Source organism: Sus scrofa, chromosome 14, assembly GCF_054392235.1.
Source record: "Sus scrofa isolate SSC_HxYL_T2T_F1_AM1 chromosome 14, Sscrofa_HxYL_maternal_Yorkshire_Landrace_v2.0, whole genome shotgun sequence".
Classification (NCBI taxonomy): Eukaryota; Metazoa; Chordata; class Mammalia; order Artiodactyla; family Suidae; genus Sus; species Sus scrofa.
Window position 1 is genome coordinate 133,948,066 of NC_139396.1, and position 16,596 is coordinate 133,964,661.

The 16,596-nt window shown below is 35.8% G+C and overlaps 1 protein-coding gene across 2 annotated transcripts in view; it reads right to left on the bottom strand.

Annotated features, from left to right (window-relative positions):
* Positions 1-16,596, bottom strand: part of ERLIN1 (ER lipid raft associated 1) — a 36,335-nt gene that overhangs the window by 2,578 nt on the left and 17,161 nt on the right. For both annotated transcript variants that reach the window (XM_084992762.1, NM_001142896.1), the window contains 4 exon segments: positions 11,771-11,829; positions 10,184-10,275; positions 2,475-2,564; positions 1,027-1,106 (listed from right to left, as the gene is read on the bottom strand). In XM_084992762.1, the coding sequence (XP_084848888.1) occupies positions 1,027-1,106; positions 2,475-2,564; positions 10,184-10,275; positions 11,771-11,829 (321 nt within the window).

Consider the following 16,596-nt stretch of genomic DNA (forward strand, 5'->3'; position numbering starts at 1 on the left):
GTGTCCTCCAACATGTTAAGTATATTTCCAGAGTTATAGTGGATTTCAAAGTACTGACAACCTTTAATTTCTTAAGAGTTCTGATACAGATCATGTTGTTCTTTTTTACACTGAAAAAGTGTAAGACCTGTTTGTTCCTTAAATCTTGACTCTAACCCTTCAAACTGCATCATAAAACTTAGCAACCTCTTCCTCAACCTTTTCTCTGTTCCATTCTAGTGTATAATTAATAACCTTGTAAACCTGGGTCATATCCTTCTCTTCTCAGAATACTATGGATTCTAGCTGATTTTTAATTAAATAATTCCTTTTAACTAGGTTTGTACTCTCTAGACTTAAACTTACACCAGTCCTTACACAAAAATTATTCACCCAATCTTTCTCAAGTTACCACATAAATTCTTTATGACTATAGAGTATTTTTTAAACCCAACAGACAAGCAGTACTCAACTGAGGGCATCTGGAAATGTGTGTATGCAGGGGTGTGGGTTGTCAAAATAATTGGTAAGCACTACTGAGAGTTTAGTAGGCAAGGGCCAATGATGCAAAATATCCCATGATGCATGAGAAAGTCTTCAACAATGAAAAAATATCTCACCCCCAAATGCTAAGAATGTCTGATGAGAACAGCTGTTCTGAAAAAGGTTAGCATCTACCCCAAAGGGATATTTTATTTAGGAAGCAATTCTAAATGAACTTTACTTCTCTCCTGTCATTTTAGGAGAAAACCCTTAACTTTCCTGATTATTGAGCTCTTAAATAACAGTACAAATGAATGAATTTATGGGATCTGACCTGGGTTTATATATCTGCTTGCCTTTATCTTAACTCTCCACTTTCATTGCAAGGAACAATACAAAGTTCTCTACCCAGTGAATGTGCAATACCCATCTTGCTAAGTGACTGTCTGATTCTACCCTTTCTTGACATTGGATAAAATCACCTCTATCACATTAGAACCCCCCACAAGGGAAAGCAAAAACCTGAAGTGTTTTACTAGGAGAATGGCATGGTGAGCCAGTCACCTTGTTTGAGGTGGCATATTTGTGTGCAGCATAATACTCAGCATCTGCTTTTGCCTTCTCTCGGGCCAGGAATGCAGCATCTAGTAAGCAAAACAGAGCCAGGGTTATTTAAAACAGAGCAAAGTTGCAATCTGTTTCTCCAGCCAGGTAAGAAAGAGTTCAGACTCTACCTTAAGTAGGAGCCCCTTTATCCACTGCCTGAGAGTCCAATCATTTACTTCATTTTAAAGGTATATAACAATGTTATTAGCAGTTTTTAAATTGCAGTCCCCAGACAGCTCTTTCTCAAAGGCTAGTACTTTTATCAATGTCAAGTTAACTCTCAGCTGGTCTGACTCCACTTCATTTTCCACATAAAGTTGCTTCTTCTTTCCTACATCCCCATCACCCAAAGCTTCACACCCCACTCAGGCTCTAGGCTTTAAATAACTAACTAACTCCAGACATGAAAGCTCTGCTCTATTTACTGCATTGGCCTCGTCTCCTTCCAAATATGACCCAAAACCAGTTAATACAGAATAACAGGAAACAACAGCATATAAGCAAAAAAAGTTTAATGTTTGGTCTTCAAGACTGTGAACTAAGAACACAGACATTTCACTAGGTGTAATCAAGAGTTTGGGAGCCTCTATGAAAACGGGCTAAATGTTTGGTTATTTTTCAGCTGACAGGTAAAGAGAAACTGGTAGTTGTGGGATTCTTATCTTCTACATTCTTCACATCTGATTACTTTGCCTGAGAACAAATAAGCCCCAATTTAAGGATGAAAAATGTAAGGTTGAGTTACTTACAGTTGCAAACCAAACAAAAGAGTTAGCTATGTAACGGTAATTAAAAAAATTTTTTGTCTTTTTAGGGCCGCATCCGTGGCATATGGAGGTACACAGGCTAGGGTTCGAATTGGAGCTACAGCTGCTGACTGACACCACAGCCATGGCAATGCAGGATCCAAGCCTCGTCTTCAACCTACACCACAGCTCATGGCAATGCTGGATCCTTAACCCACCGAGCAAGGCCAGGGATCGAACCCTCATCCTCATGGGTATTAGTCTGGTTCATTAACAGTCGCACCCTGACGGGAACTCCGAAAAGACATTTTTTTGGAGTTCCTGCTGTGGCTCAGGAGATAAAGAACCCGACTAGTACCCGTGAGGACATGGGTCTGATCCCTGACCTCTTTCAGTGGGTTAAGGATCCAGCATTGCCAATGGCTATGGCAGCACAGGCTGGCAGCCATAGCTCCAAATTAGATCCCTAGCCTGGGAACTTTCATATGCCAAGGGTGTGGCCCTAAAAGACAAAAATAATAATAATGAAAAGATTTTGTTAAAAACTCTCTCCAGACCAGATTATTCTGTCCATGGCCTCCTACCTACTACAACCAACCCCAATCCCCAAAACAAAAAAGCAGTTAAGAATGGTCAGAGCCTCTTTTCTCCCTGATGTACCTTCAATTTCAGAAATGCGCTTTTCAGTTTCTTTTTCCATCACTTTCTGCTGAAACCGAATTTTTGCCACTTGTGCAATCTTCTCTGCTTCTATAATAATATACAAAAGAAGACAACTTCAAAAACATTTCTCTAGTTCCAGAGGTTACTTAGAAACAACAGTACAAATTCTAACATTTAATTATAAAATGGTTTTAATTATTTCCTTGTTTTAGCTACCCAGACTGTAAACAACCCAACAGATAAAAGGGAATTTATTTCCTACTTCACTGTTCTATTTTGACAGTACTAGTTTTGTGGGAAAGAGGAGTACAAAAGGTAACAGTTCCCGTCCTTCATGAGACTACAAAGCAACAGCTCACAAACTAATGGGGGAAGAAAAGCAACTTTATGATAGTACTCAGAACAAAAAAAATAGCAACACAAATGCATGGTGACATAGGACAATTATATAATGTAGCGGAAGAAAGAAAGAAATAAGGAAGATAAACTAAGGAAAACCTTCTGGAAGAAGTCTTAAAGAAAATAATAGACATAGCCTAGAAAAACCTGGCAGAAAAGTGTAAACAAAGAGAAGAAGGTACAAATCAGCAAACCACAATGAAGAGGTGACAAGGAGCCAGCTGACAAAAGTAGACAACAAAAAGATTACAGAGAGGGCTACAAGATCCCTGTTTTGAGTACAAGCTAAGGATGTTAGCTTTAACATATACTCAGGATCAACTGTTAAGTTACCAACAGGGAAATGATGTGATGAACAGTTACCAGAAGAGGAGTGTTCTGACTGCTGTAGATAAAAGAAAAAGCAAGGTAATTCATCAGAGAATGTGAATACAAGTGCTGGGAGTGAACAAGGTAGCTGCAGCAGGCAGAGAAAACAAAACATCCTTCTGAACCCTCTGGTCTAACCAAAGGATCCAGAACCAGAAAAGAAAGATTCTAATTACACTTGCAATTCAATCACTTGAAATTCTTGAAGAACCTTCTCAATTCTTCTTTTCAGTTAAAGAAATTGAGTATTTTAAGCTATCTTCTTCCTGGCCTCTGGAGGAGTGCATAATGGAAAGAACATTTCCAAGTGGTTTCTTCTTTCCACAAGGCAGGATCCTTTACCAACTATTGCAGAGCATACTCCCCTATTTCTCTATCATCATAAAATCACTCTATTATTATACCATCCTAAGACTAGACTTCTATGTTCTAGTATAGCTAAATGGGCTAAACATTTAGCTATAAACAGAAACTCAAGAAAAAAAATTGAATAAAATGTAAGCAATCTGGAGCCTGCAGCTAGAACCCAGAGAATGGTATCTTAACATGGGGAATGGATGTGGTAATCCCTCTTAACACTGTTTTCTGATATGTGGGTATAAATCAATAAAGAACAGGACCAGAACTCTAGTTCTAAAAAATGGTGGCGTAGGCTAATGAGAAATCCTTCAGCTACCAACACCTTAAAATAATAAATAAAATAGAACAAATTTGTTTTCTAATGCGTAGTTGAGATCCTAAGAAAGAATGTGAGATCCTTGAGAGACACAAGTAGAGGGAGAGCGGAGAGCCTGTATGGTGGCAGCCCTGGGGGGATATTCAACAAGTAAGGGAGAGGGACTGGGGTTACTCACACAGGGCCAGGAGATGAGGCCTTGAGATGTTAGAACTGAAATTCCCATACAAAACCCAACACCTGCTAAAGAGTAGCAACTCCAGTGAGTCTAAAATACTCTACCCACCAGCCTAGTAACGGATCATAATAAAACTAGAGAATACCCAGACAGAGAAAAATCTGAAAAGTAAAAAGTGAAGAGACCAAACAAAACTGAAATAACACTGCCAAAGTGACAAAGAAAAGTTAAGTTTAGTTGGACTTAGAACTGTAGACTAAATACCATAAAAGTATTTTAGACCAAGGAAGACTGAGTTTTCTACTCCTTAGCTTTCACTGGAAAAAAAAAAGCTAGCGGAAAAAAAAGAATGAATTGCCAGAAACAATGGAGAGGAAAAAAATTATATGATGTATTAAAACAAAATAAAATCTTTACTGTAAAATCCAATGATGATGATAATCAATGGGGGAATAAAAACAACACAAAACTAAATACTAGGCAACAACAATAAGTAAACCTGGAGGAGAGTGATGGGAGATAAGGTATTGTTCAGGAAGAGGATGGAAAGAATGATTAACTTTAGATTCTGTCAAGTCAGGTATGCTTGTTAACATTTTACAGGCAGTGACTAGTTAAATATTCTAGAAACAGAATGTAAGACTTCAATCAAGTAAAAAGAACAAAAGAATAAAAAAATTCAATAAATTCATACCAATCAGAAAAGGGGAAAAAAGAAGCATGGTAAATGGTACAAAATAAAATGATACAAACAAGTCCAAATATAGCAGTAGCCACAATAAATATAAAAAGACTAAACTCACCAGTTAAAAGACAGATTCTCACATTGGATAAGATAACAAAATCCAGCTATATGCTGTTTACAAGAGACACACCTAAAACATAATGACATAGAAAAGTTGAAAGTAAAAGGATATGAAAAGATATATCAAGAAAATAACTAACCAAGAGAAATCTGTCATAGTGATATTATCATCAGACAAAATAGACCTTAAGCCAACAAGCATGTTTGGGTTAAAAGAGGGTTATTACATAACAGAACCAATTCTCCATGCGGATGTAACAATCCAATTTTGAAACAACACTTTTAATGATACAGACCCAAAATACATAAAGTTACAAGTCAACACATCCATGATCACAGTGAGGGATTTTAATAGACCCCTCTCAGTAATTAATAGCTCAAGAAGGCAAAAATTAGAATACAGAAGATGTGAACACTACAATTCATAATCCTGACATAATGAATATATGGAGAAACCTCTATCCAACAGAGAATATACATTCAATCTTCTTAAGCACACATAGAACATTTACCAAAAATGGACCATGTACTGACAGGCCACAAACAAACTTTAACAGATAATTAAGAATCCATATAACAGATCCTATTTTCTGACTATAATGCAATAACACTGGAAATCAACAATGAAAAGGTAGCCCCCTGATTAGAAATTGAAAAATATCCTTTTAATAATTCACAAGTCAAAGAATAATGAAATGTTTTTTAAAAAATGAAAACCAAACACCAATAAATAAACTACACTCAAAACAAGTGAAATGTACCTAAAGCAGAACTTAGAAGAAAATGTATTATTTTACATGTTTCTAATAGAAAAGACTAAAAACTAAAGAATTAAGTAAAAATTAGAAAAGAAACAAGTAAACTCAAAAAAGGTAGAAAATAATTTTAAAAGTGTAAATAATAATTGAAAAGAAAGTGACAAATCAATCAACCAAATCAAAATCTAGTACTCTGAAAAGATGAATAAGATAGACCTCTGATTCAGCAAAACAGAAGGCACAAATAAACAATATCAGGAATAAAAGGGGCATTCAGATTTGGTAGAGGGTTTAAAAAATTATAAAGAGAACTCTACAAATTTATGCTCCAAAACTTGAAATATGAGATGAAATGGGAAACTGTTTAGAAAATATAACTACCAAACTGACTTAAAAAGAAACAAATGCCTTACACAATACAGACGGTAAATCAGCAGGTTAAATATTACCATAAAAATCAAACAAGCATACAAAAAGCACAAACCCCACTAGACCAAGACGACCCCAGTGGACTTTACAACTGAGTTTCATCAAGCCTACAAAGAGCAGATTGTACGTATTTTATACAAAATGTTTCAGAACACAGAAAAAGGAGAAATGCTCTCCAACTCATTTTAAGGCTAGTGTAACTATGATACAAAAAACTCCAAACAACCTGTATAGACAAAAACGTGACAGTAAGAGTACAATAAAAGAAAAAATTTGACTATTTAGGAAAATAAAAGTAAAAAACTATAAGAAATAATCAGCAAGCCATATAAATAAGTGTATTAAGATGAACTTCCTACTTCATGATCAAGTGACTTTATCCCAGGAAGACAAAATAATTCAGTAAGAGAAAATCTATTAATATAATTAGTCATATTAACTGCTTTATGATTATCTCGACAGATGAGAAAAAAAAATCCTAAATTTTGGCAGTCACTCATGATACAAGCCTTTCGCAAGCAAGAAACAGACGGAAATGTCATTAACCCGATAAAAGTTAAATACAACAAACATCATTGGGACTGTGTATTTAAACTTAGTAACCAGACAAGAATGCCTGTCACCATCTTCCTTTTTAACATATGATAGCCTAAAGCAGTAAGAACTAAAGGGTGTCGAGTACAGAGAAAAAAAAGAGCTGTCCTAATCTGAAAATAATATTGCTTGGAAAATCCAAGAGATTATTATAAATAACAGCATTTTCAGCAAGACTGCTAAATGAAAAAATCAACAGCATACTTGTACAAAAGTAAAAAACAGTTAGAAAATGTGCCTTGAAACAAGCCTATTTATAATAGCAAAAAATGTGAGAACTATATAGGAGTAAGTCTCTAACAAAGAGTGTGTAAAAACTTTAAGAAGAAAATTGACACTTTTTTGAAAGACAATTCTTTCATTTTTCATTCACATAAATGGAGAAATATAAAAGATAAGACTCAATATCAGAAATATTTTAATTCTCTCCAAATTGAAGTACTGTATATAAGTAATGTGATTCCAATCAAAACCACAACATAGTAGTTTACAGAACTTGAGCAGCTGGCTCTAAATTTTATATGAGGGAATAAAGGGCCTAGAACAGTCCAAGACAATTTTAGAAATAGGAACAGTTAAGAGGAATCATTTAAAAAAATTAATAAATAAAAAAGTGATAAAAAAAGAGGAATCATTAAGAAAAAACTTGCTCTCCCAGATAAAATAAAAGCTAAAGTAATTAAAGCAAGGTATTAGTGGAAAAGGATAGACAAGAAATTGAAAGAAAATAAAACTCCAGCAACAAAATGAATTAAATATAGGATCTTATTACATGAAAGATGTGGCATTAGGAATAGAAGAAATAAGGAATTATTCAATAAATAAGACAATTGGCTTGCATTTGGAAAAACTGAACTGAATTCCCATATCGCACTAAACATTAAATTCCAGATGACTCAAGACTTAAATATGAGAACAAAAATATTAAAACTTTTAGAATAAAATTATTACTTTGAGGTTGGAGAAGAATTCTTAAACAACATAAGAAAAGCACACACCAGAAAGGAAAAGATTGATGAATCTAATTACATGAAAATTAAATATATGTGAATGTCAAAGACATAATGTTCAGACATGTCTCAAATTGAGAGAAGATATTTGCAATGCGTCAATCTGGGAAAGGATTAATATACAGAAGATAGAACTTCTATAAATAAGTTCAAAAAAGCAATCAAATCACAAGCTAAAGATATTAACAGGCGATCCACATACTAAAAAGGGGAAACCTGAATGACCCATAAAAAATACTCAACTTTACTAGGAACTGGAAAAATTTATATCAAAATTATGTGACACCATGTCCACCATCAAACTAAACAGAAATTTTTTAAAAATCTGCTAACTCCAATGGTAGAGGGGGAGTATGGAAATGGGAAATGAATATGGCAGAAGTTGAAACTCAAACACAGCTGAGTAGAGAGGAAAATGAAGAAATCACTTTGGAAAGCAGCTTAGCAGTAAATTGTAATTTGAAGATGTGTGTACCCTATGACTCAGCAAATTCTACTTTGAGATAAATATTCTAGAGCAGTGCTTCTCAAATCACCTGTGCGAAAGCTCCTTTTTTTGGTATTTTGATTTGTTAGGAACCAATATTTTATAAAGTATAAGAAAAATGAGTTACAAGAAAAATATTAAAAAAGAAAAACAGCTCCAGTTTTTTATTAGATTCAATAGACAATAAAAATTACTGTGTGGAAATGCTATAAGAACTTCTAAACACTCATTCTTAATTTGGGTCAGAAACAAGAAGCCAGTGACAGGGCACCAACCCAAATTTCATGTTGAGTAGCAAATCTCTAGGAAAACTCTTGGATGGGTGCTCAGAGAGACATGGCTATTGGTATTACTGTAGAACTGTCTGTAATAAGGAAAAACCAAGAACTACCTAACTCTTCATTAGTAATCCATCAGAATCAATGAGGCTCACTGAGAATGAAATACCACAGCAGTTTAAAATAAACTAGATCTATATGTATCAATGTGAATAAAACTCAATGTTAGCAAAAAAAAAAAAGTTGTGAACTAAAAGGTGGACTTCGATACCACCTTTGTCGTTCAAAACAACTCTATGAATTGTTTATTGTTACATTTTATAGTAAAAATATAAAAACACGGACAGAAAAGATATACATCAACTTTGGAATAGAAGCTACCCTGAAAAGAAAGGTCAGGAAATAAGACAAAAGAGACTTCAAATAGATACATAAATTTTTTCTTAAAGTCTAGGGAATTCCCGTTGTGGCTCAGTGGTTAACGAATCTGACTAGAAACCATGAGGTCATGGGTTCTATCCCTGGCCTGGCTCAATGGGTTAAGGATCCAGCATTGCCATGAGCTGTGGTGTAGGTCGCAGACACAGCTCGGATCCCGAGGTGCTGTGCATCTGGCGTGAGCCGGTGGCTACAGCTCCGAATGGACCCTAGCCTGGGAACCTCCATGTGCCTCGGGTGCAGCCCTAGAAAAGGCAGAAAGACAAAAACAAAACAAACAAACATTAAAAAAAAAACCCAAAACAAAAACAAAGTCTGACCTGAAGGAGAGATGGCAAAATGTTAAGCCTTCATTATATTGTTCTCTCTATATTCCTGCATATTTGAAATATTTAATATAAAACTCCTTAAACTTTCAGTACACCAAGGAACAAACAACTGAGAACCTCAGATGTCAGTCGAATATAGAGTATGGTGGAGTGTTAGTGAAGTCACTATGATTCAAAATGATCCAGGAGCAATCCTGCTGTACTTTCAGAGATGGCAATATCTATCTATCTGGACAAAACTAGGTGCATGTCTATAGCAGGGATGCACACTATAATCCTGAGCTTTGGCCAGAAAACTTCCCTATTCTGAATCTGTATAAACAAAATCCCTACTCCACCAGAGGCTAGAGCTGCTCTAAAACCCTATCTATTCTCCTTGTCCTCGAAAATCTGGACAAAACTAGGTGCATGTCTATAGCAGGGATGCACACTATAATCCTGAGCTTTGGCCAGAAAACTTCCCTATTCTGAATCTGTATAAACAAAATCCCTACTCCACCAGAGGCTAGAGCTGCTCTAAAACCCTATCTATTCTCCTTGTCCTCGAAAAAGACAACAGTGGGGGCCAGCAACATGGTGGAGAGCCAAAGCACTTTAAGTACTGGCCTCATCTACTTTATTTTTTTTTTTTTTTTTTTTTTTTTTTGGCCTTGCCTACAGCATGTGGAAGTTCCTGGGCCTGGGATTAAACCCATGCCACAGAAGCAACCTGAGCTGTGGCAGTGACAATGCTGGATCTGTAATCCACTGCACCACAAGGGATTTCCTGGCTTATCTACTTTTAAAGGCTTTAGGATATCTGAATGTCCTAAAGACAAAAGTCTTTTCCAGAATTCTCCACCATGTATGATGTAATCTTATTTGAGTCCTGTCAACATCCAATATGAGACTGACAAACAAGACAACTCATAACACATGTATTTAGAGACATTCATTTCAGAAAGAAATGCAAGTACCTATAACAGCCTTTTTCCTCTCTGTCTCAGCTTCTTTCTCCACAACCTTTTGTTTCTGTGCAGCTATAAGAAGTTTTGTCTTCTCAGCCTCCCTGCAGAGTAAAGTATCAGGGAAAATTAGAAATGACGTGCAGTCAAAGGCAGTAATTTTGACTCTCTAGTGGGTCAGAGAACCATTTTTCACAAGAACTTTCTGATTCATCAAGGTAGCCAAGAGAGATATTACCCTAGTCTACTAATAACGAATCTGAAGTTGAAATGTTAAAATGATTTGCCCAAAGTCATTCACAAATGGGAAGCAAATTCAGTACACTTGAATTTTAGTCTGACCCTTTCCTCTACATCATGTAAAGCCCTGTGATCTGGACATGTCAGGTGTATATAAATGCTTCTTTTGCTGTTAGGCCTCCAGCTAACCTGGATCAATAGGCAAAAGGCACTAATGGTTTAGAATTCAGTCCCTCTTCAAGAGAATACTCTTGTGCAGTGGCCGTATTTGTTGTACAAAAGATGTAACTAGGTAGCAGTTATTAATTAGGTGGTAAGCTGGGGATCAATGTAAAGAAGAATTTTCTAAGAATGTGAGCTTTCTAATAGTGGAACTAGGTGGCCTATCACTAAGCAAGAAATTTTTTTTCTTCTGTAAACGGATCAGACCCATGGTCTACCCAGCCTAGCACTTTGTACTTCGTAATTTTATAAGAAAAGTTCCTTTTGTGCAATGAAAAAGGAAACTAAAACTCACATAATAAATGATACAGGCTTGGGAACAGTAAGGACTCAGAAGTATATCACTCTATAAATAAGTATTATTATCACTTTTTGGACCCCCCTGCATATTTATACATCTGTTGTATTCTTGACTTTTGCAAAGTTAGTTTTACAGCATTTCATATTTTTCCTTTTAACAGATCTGCCGTTTCCTAAAGATTTTTGTTTCTTTTCAGTATCTGTAATATGAGAATACTGACATTTCAACCACAATAGGTATTCCCCTAAAAAGGATCTTCTGAAACACTTAGAAACTAATTTCGTGTCAAGTAAGTAACTTCTTCTCCTTCCCAGTCAGGCCCGGACACATAAAAAAGAAGACTCTCACAAGTCAACTCAGGCACAGCTTCCCCAGATGTAAATTATAAAGATCAGGTCTAGTTTTACATACATAATCATATACAATGGAAAAGCAAACTTGATACCAATGTGTTTATTCTTACCATTTATAATACAGTAACAAAATACAGGCACTCTCTTCAACCTTAACAGCTAGCACTCTTTCTCTCCTCTAGTAATATTTAACTCAAAGTATTATTCACATCCAAATTAGAGCTCCTTAGGCTTCCAACAACAATTCTACAGCAAACTGCATCCTTAGCCACTGAAGCTCCTCCTAAAATGTCCATATATAAAGAGAAAACTATAAGAATCTAGTGGGAATTAAGGTATCACAATAGGTAATATTCCTAAAGTATGGAAGACAGATATACAGCCCTCCCCAGTGTAATATCTTATACATAAATCTCTAGACTAGTAGATTAATATATAGATAGACCTAAATAAAAATACTGGAATCCCAAGTATATTACTCACATTAACTCAAAATTTCTTCTTATGGCTTCTGGGATTTTGGGTTTTGTAACACGTACAGCCTAAAAAATAAAAGTATAAAAGCCAAAATATATTTGAAAAATAAATCATACTAAATCTTCTACATAAAAGCTCCTCAAATGAAAATAAAACAGCTATGACACAGCTGTCCCCTAACGCATGTAGGGATCCTACTAGAAAATCTACTTTTCCTGCCATCACACCAAAAATCAAAGATAAACTACTTCTTATTTCCAAAACAAACACCTTGCTATAGGAAAAACCAATCTATATATTGAGGAAATAAATTCCTTTAGGGAAAAGGTTCTTCCTCAAAAGACTTTTCACAAAGTTCTTTAAGTTGGATACTTTTTTTGTTTTCTTCTCAAACCTGAAAACCAAAGAAAGAGAAGGAAGGCAAAATTTTAAGATTTAAATTGTAAAGTAACAAACACTCAAAAACAAAATTAAAACACAAAAACCCAGGTCAGTATATGCAATTTAATACAGTGGACAGTAAACGAATTTACCACTTTTCCTAAATCTGTAACCACTCAGTACTGTCTACAAATAAACAGCCCAACATTGAGGGAAAACAAATCCCAATCAACAAATACAAATTAGCAGCTTACATTCTTTCTTCCTAGAGTCTTTCTTAGGACAAAGTCTACTTGTCTTTGTTACACTGTTTACTAGACACTGTTTCCCTAATCATAGTTTACTTTGGCATAATTGTCTATGAGACAGGATATTCTGGGGATGCAAGAGCTGGTACAAATGCCCAACTGTGTCCCCTGTTTCTTGTGTTTAGAAGAAGGTTTTAGTCTCCCAGGCCTTCCTTGAGTTCCAAGTAACAGACTCAAGCAGTTACTAATGAGGGAGTGAAAAAATGTAGAAAAAAAAAAGGAAAGCAGTCAAGAAACAATAATTTATAAAACAGAGTCCTAGTTCCTCCTCAAGAGATAAACATAACAATCTGATGCAAACTTTGAGTGGTTCTGCAGGAACTAAGGCCCTCACCCAGGTGGAGAATAGTTACTACATGTTGAGCATGAGCACATAGACCCCAGACTACTTGGAACCAGAAGACTGATGATTAAGATTCCTGGAATATCATCCAGAAAAAAGTCATGCCTCCTGCAACCCTCACCCCAAATGTTGCTTTTAAAAACTCTTCCCTGAAAGCCATTGGGAAGTTTGGGTCCTTTGAATATGAGCTGCCCATTCTCCTTGCTGAGTCCTGGAAATAAACCTTTACTTTGCTGCAAACACCCAATGTCAGAGTTTGGCTTTCTGTGTTATATAGGCACATAAGTTCTCACATGGTTACATCTACTTGGGAAACAGATTCTGAAGGCTGACTTTTCCATATCAAGGACATGATCTCTCAAAAGTGTTTGATTTTACTATTTCAACATCCCACATCACCTCTCCACCCTACTGTAAACACACATACAATACTTTGCTGATGTGAAGAAACTTTTAATTCCTCTGAAAATTGGTTGAACTTTTAAGCAACATAGCTTCCCCTATGTAAAAAAGACAAGACAGATCTATACATAATTTTAAGGATTATAACCAAATACAAAAATTAGAGTGAAATGGAATAAGAAGCTGGGAACCATGGTGAAAATACTGATTTCAGAAGCTGAAGGTGAGGCACATAAGGCCATAAAGAACAATTCATGGACATATTCAGAAGATGAAGAAAAATTCAAAATCACAATTTGTGAGAGAAGATTTCCCTCTGTGACTACCAGAATACAGGCACCTTTCAATGTGATTCGGAGGGAAACACTGCCATATTGCATTTAATTATGAGACTGGCCGTGTATCTTTTTAGTCTTATAAGAAGAAGCATGAAATAGATCTGTCTTCTGAAGACTTCTATCTTGTTATATAAGGCTGAAGAACATACTACATGCTTGCCAATCTTGGGAAATTTCACACTTTTCAAATACGTGAAATTTAAGCACCTACTGTAACAGATACCATGAGTAATCTGCTTCATAAGAGATTTAAGAAATAAAGTGGTAACACATCAAAAAACAATGGTCAGGGGTAGGCGGATGCACTGAGAGTTTGGGATGGGTATGCTGTAAAATTTGGTTGTGATGATTGTTGTACACCTATAAATGTAATAAAATTACATAATTTTAAAAAAAGAAAAAAAGGAGTTCCCATCGTGGTGCAGTGGTTAACGAATATGACTAGGAGCCATGAGGCTGCGGGTTCGATCCCTGCCCTTGCTCAGTGGGTTAAGGGTCTGGCGTTGCTGTGAGCTGTGGCGTAGGTCGCAGACGGGGCTTGGATCCTGTGTTGCTGTGGCTCTGGCGTAGGCTGGCAGCTACAGCTCCGATTCGACCCCTAGCCTGGGAACCTCCATGTGCCACGGAAGCGGCCCAAGAAAAGGCAAAAAGACAAAAAAAAAGAAAAAAAGAAAAAAAAACAATGGTCAAAATACACACACACAGAGTGAATGGAGAAAGGGAGAAAAGCTGATGAAATGAATATATCTGTTGAAACTGACTCCTGGGTTAAAAGCGTATTTGTTTTGGCTGCACCTGCAGCATAGAGAAGTTTCTAGGCCAGGGACTGAATCCCAGTCGCAGCTGTGGCAACATTGGATCCTTAATCCACTGCGCCAAAGAGGGAACTCCAAAAGCATATATTTTAATCCAAAGTCACTGCCTTAATTAACACTGGAAAAAAAATATCAGGTATGCCCATTTTCACTTCAATTTGCCAACGTAGTTGTTCAAGAAAGAAAATGGGGTATCAACACAGACAAGAGAAAGATTAAAATACTGGTTATTACAGAGAAAGCTCATGCAACAACAAATATTAATTGCGTGTCTAGTCTGTACCAAGTGCTATTTTTTTCCAACCACTGTGGCTATATCAATGAAAAAGGCAAGACTACTCTCATGGCCTTTAAAATTTTAAAGGGAGAAAAGAGACAATAAATAATAATAAAAAGCAAATAAATGAACAAGACAATTTCAGATAGTTATTAGTGTTATGTGAAAAAATAAGATAGGATGCTTCTGGGACTGGGAAATACTAGGTTGCGTGTGGAGAATCAAGACTTTTATTTTGGCATAATTATATAACTACACAATTACATAACTAAAAAAGTCTAGAGGAAATTCATAAGGTTTCAGTCAAGCAATATAAATAGTTCTAGAGATCTGCTATATAATATTGTACTCTATAGTCAATAACAATGCATTGTACACTTAATATTTTAAGAGGGTAAAAAATTAAGAGGGTAGACTTCATGTATTATTTTAACAACACACACACACGAATTTAAGGAAATTAACCCCCAAAATTATCAGACAGTTATTTCAGCAAGCTTGTAGATATACAATAAAGTCACCAAAAGTCATTTGCATTCCTCAAGGCTTAAAAAAAAAAGACCACATATTTAACAGCATTAAAGCTCATTATATTCATGAGGATAAATTTTTTTGTGACAACATTTAATTTCTACTCTCAACAAATTTCAATTATATAATACAGTATGTAAATTATAATCATGACACAGCAAATCTTCAGAACTTATTAATTTTCTACTTTGAAATTTGTGCCTGTGATGAACATCTCCCCATTTCCAGCACCTCCAGGTCTTGGAAATCACTATTCCACTCTCTGACTCAAGGATTATTTTTTAGATTTCACATATAAGGGATATCACACAAAATGTCTCTCTCCTGACTTATGTCACCCAGCACAATGCCCTCAAGATCCATCCATGTTACTGAAAAACGCAGGACTTCCCTCTTCCTTATGGCTGAATGATATGCCAATGTATATATGCTACATTTCATTCATCCATTCACTCACTGATGGAGACATAGCTTGTTTTAATATTGTGAGTAATGTTGCCAATGGAGTGGATCTTCAAGATCCTATTTTCAAGACGCCCCTTGCCAAGGAAGTGAAAACCAATCTGGTAGTGAGGAGTCATCAGAAACACCAAGGGGAGGGTCATTCTATAGAGTGAAGTAGGTTGAAAATATGAAAAAGAAAGGAATGACAGAGGAAGAGTTTGGGATGGGAGAAGAAGGAAAAGTCATAACAAAATGCAGCATGTGATCTTGGTTGGGAATCTCAGCCAGAAGAGAAGAGAAGAGAACATATTTTGAATCAGATGGAAAATTTAAGCAGGACCTCTGGATAGAAAGTGGTATTGTATCTACATCCATTTTTTAAATCAAAGGGCAGTAAGGTTGTCATGGAGGAGAGTGTCTTTGTTTAGGTAAAATCACACTGGTCAGTTTAGGGTAAGAGTTCACAATGTTCACCATCGCTCCCCAATGGCTGAAAAAAACCTAGTGGTAATGGTATAAAAGAGAGAGAAAGTAGCTGGTAAATCAAATGCACTAAAGTTAACAGTTGAGCATCTAAGTAAGGAAGAAAATGAAGTGTACACTTGAAATTATGAGGATAAATTTAACTTGGGATATGGGTTTCTCATCTTGGTCAGATTCTTTTTTTTTTTTTTTTTGGCCACACTTGAGGCATGTGGAATTTCCCAGGCCAGGGATCAAACCCGCAACTATAGCAGCAAACTAGGCCATTGCAGTGACAACACCAGATCCTTAACCCACTGTGCCACAAGAGAACTCCTGTGATCTATATTTTTGATTAGAAAAGATACATATATGTGGGTGGAAAAAAACAGCTAAGGTATGATTCCATTTTAGTTAAAAATTATTTATAACTATTAACATATGTTGTTCTATATTAAGAAGAGAAGAAAGATATAACAAACTGTCATCTCTGCATACTAAGATTAATGGTGAATTTCACCATTATTCATC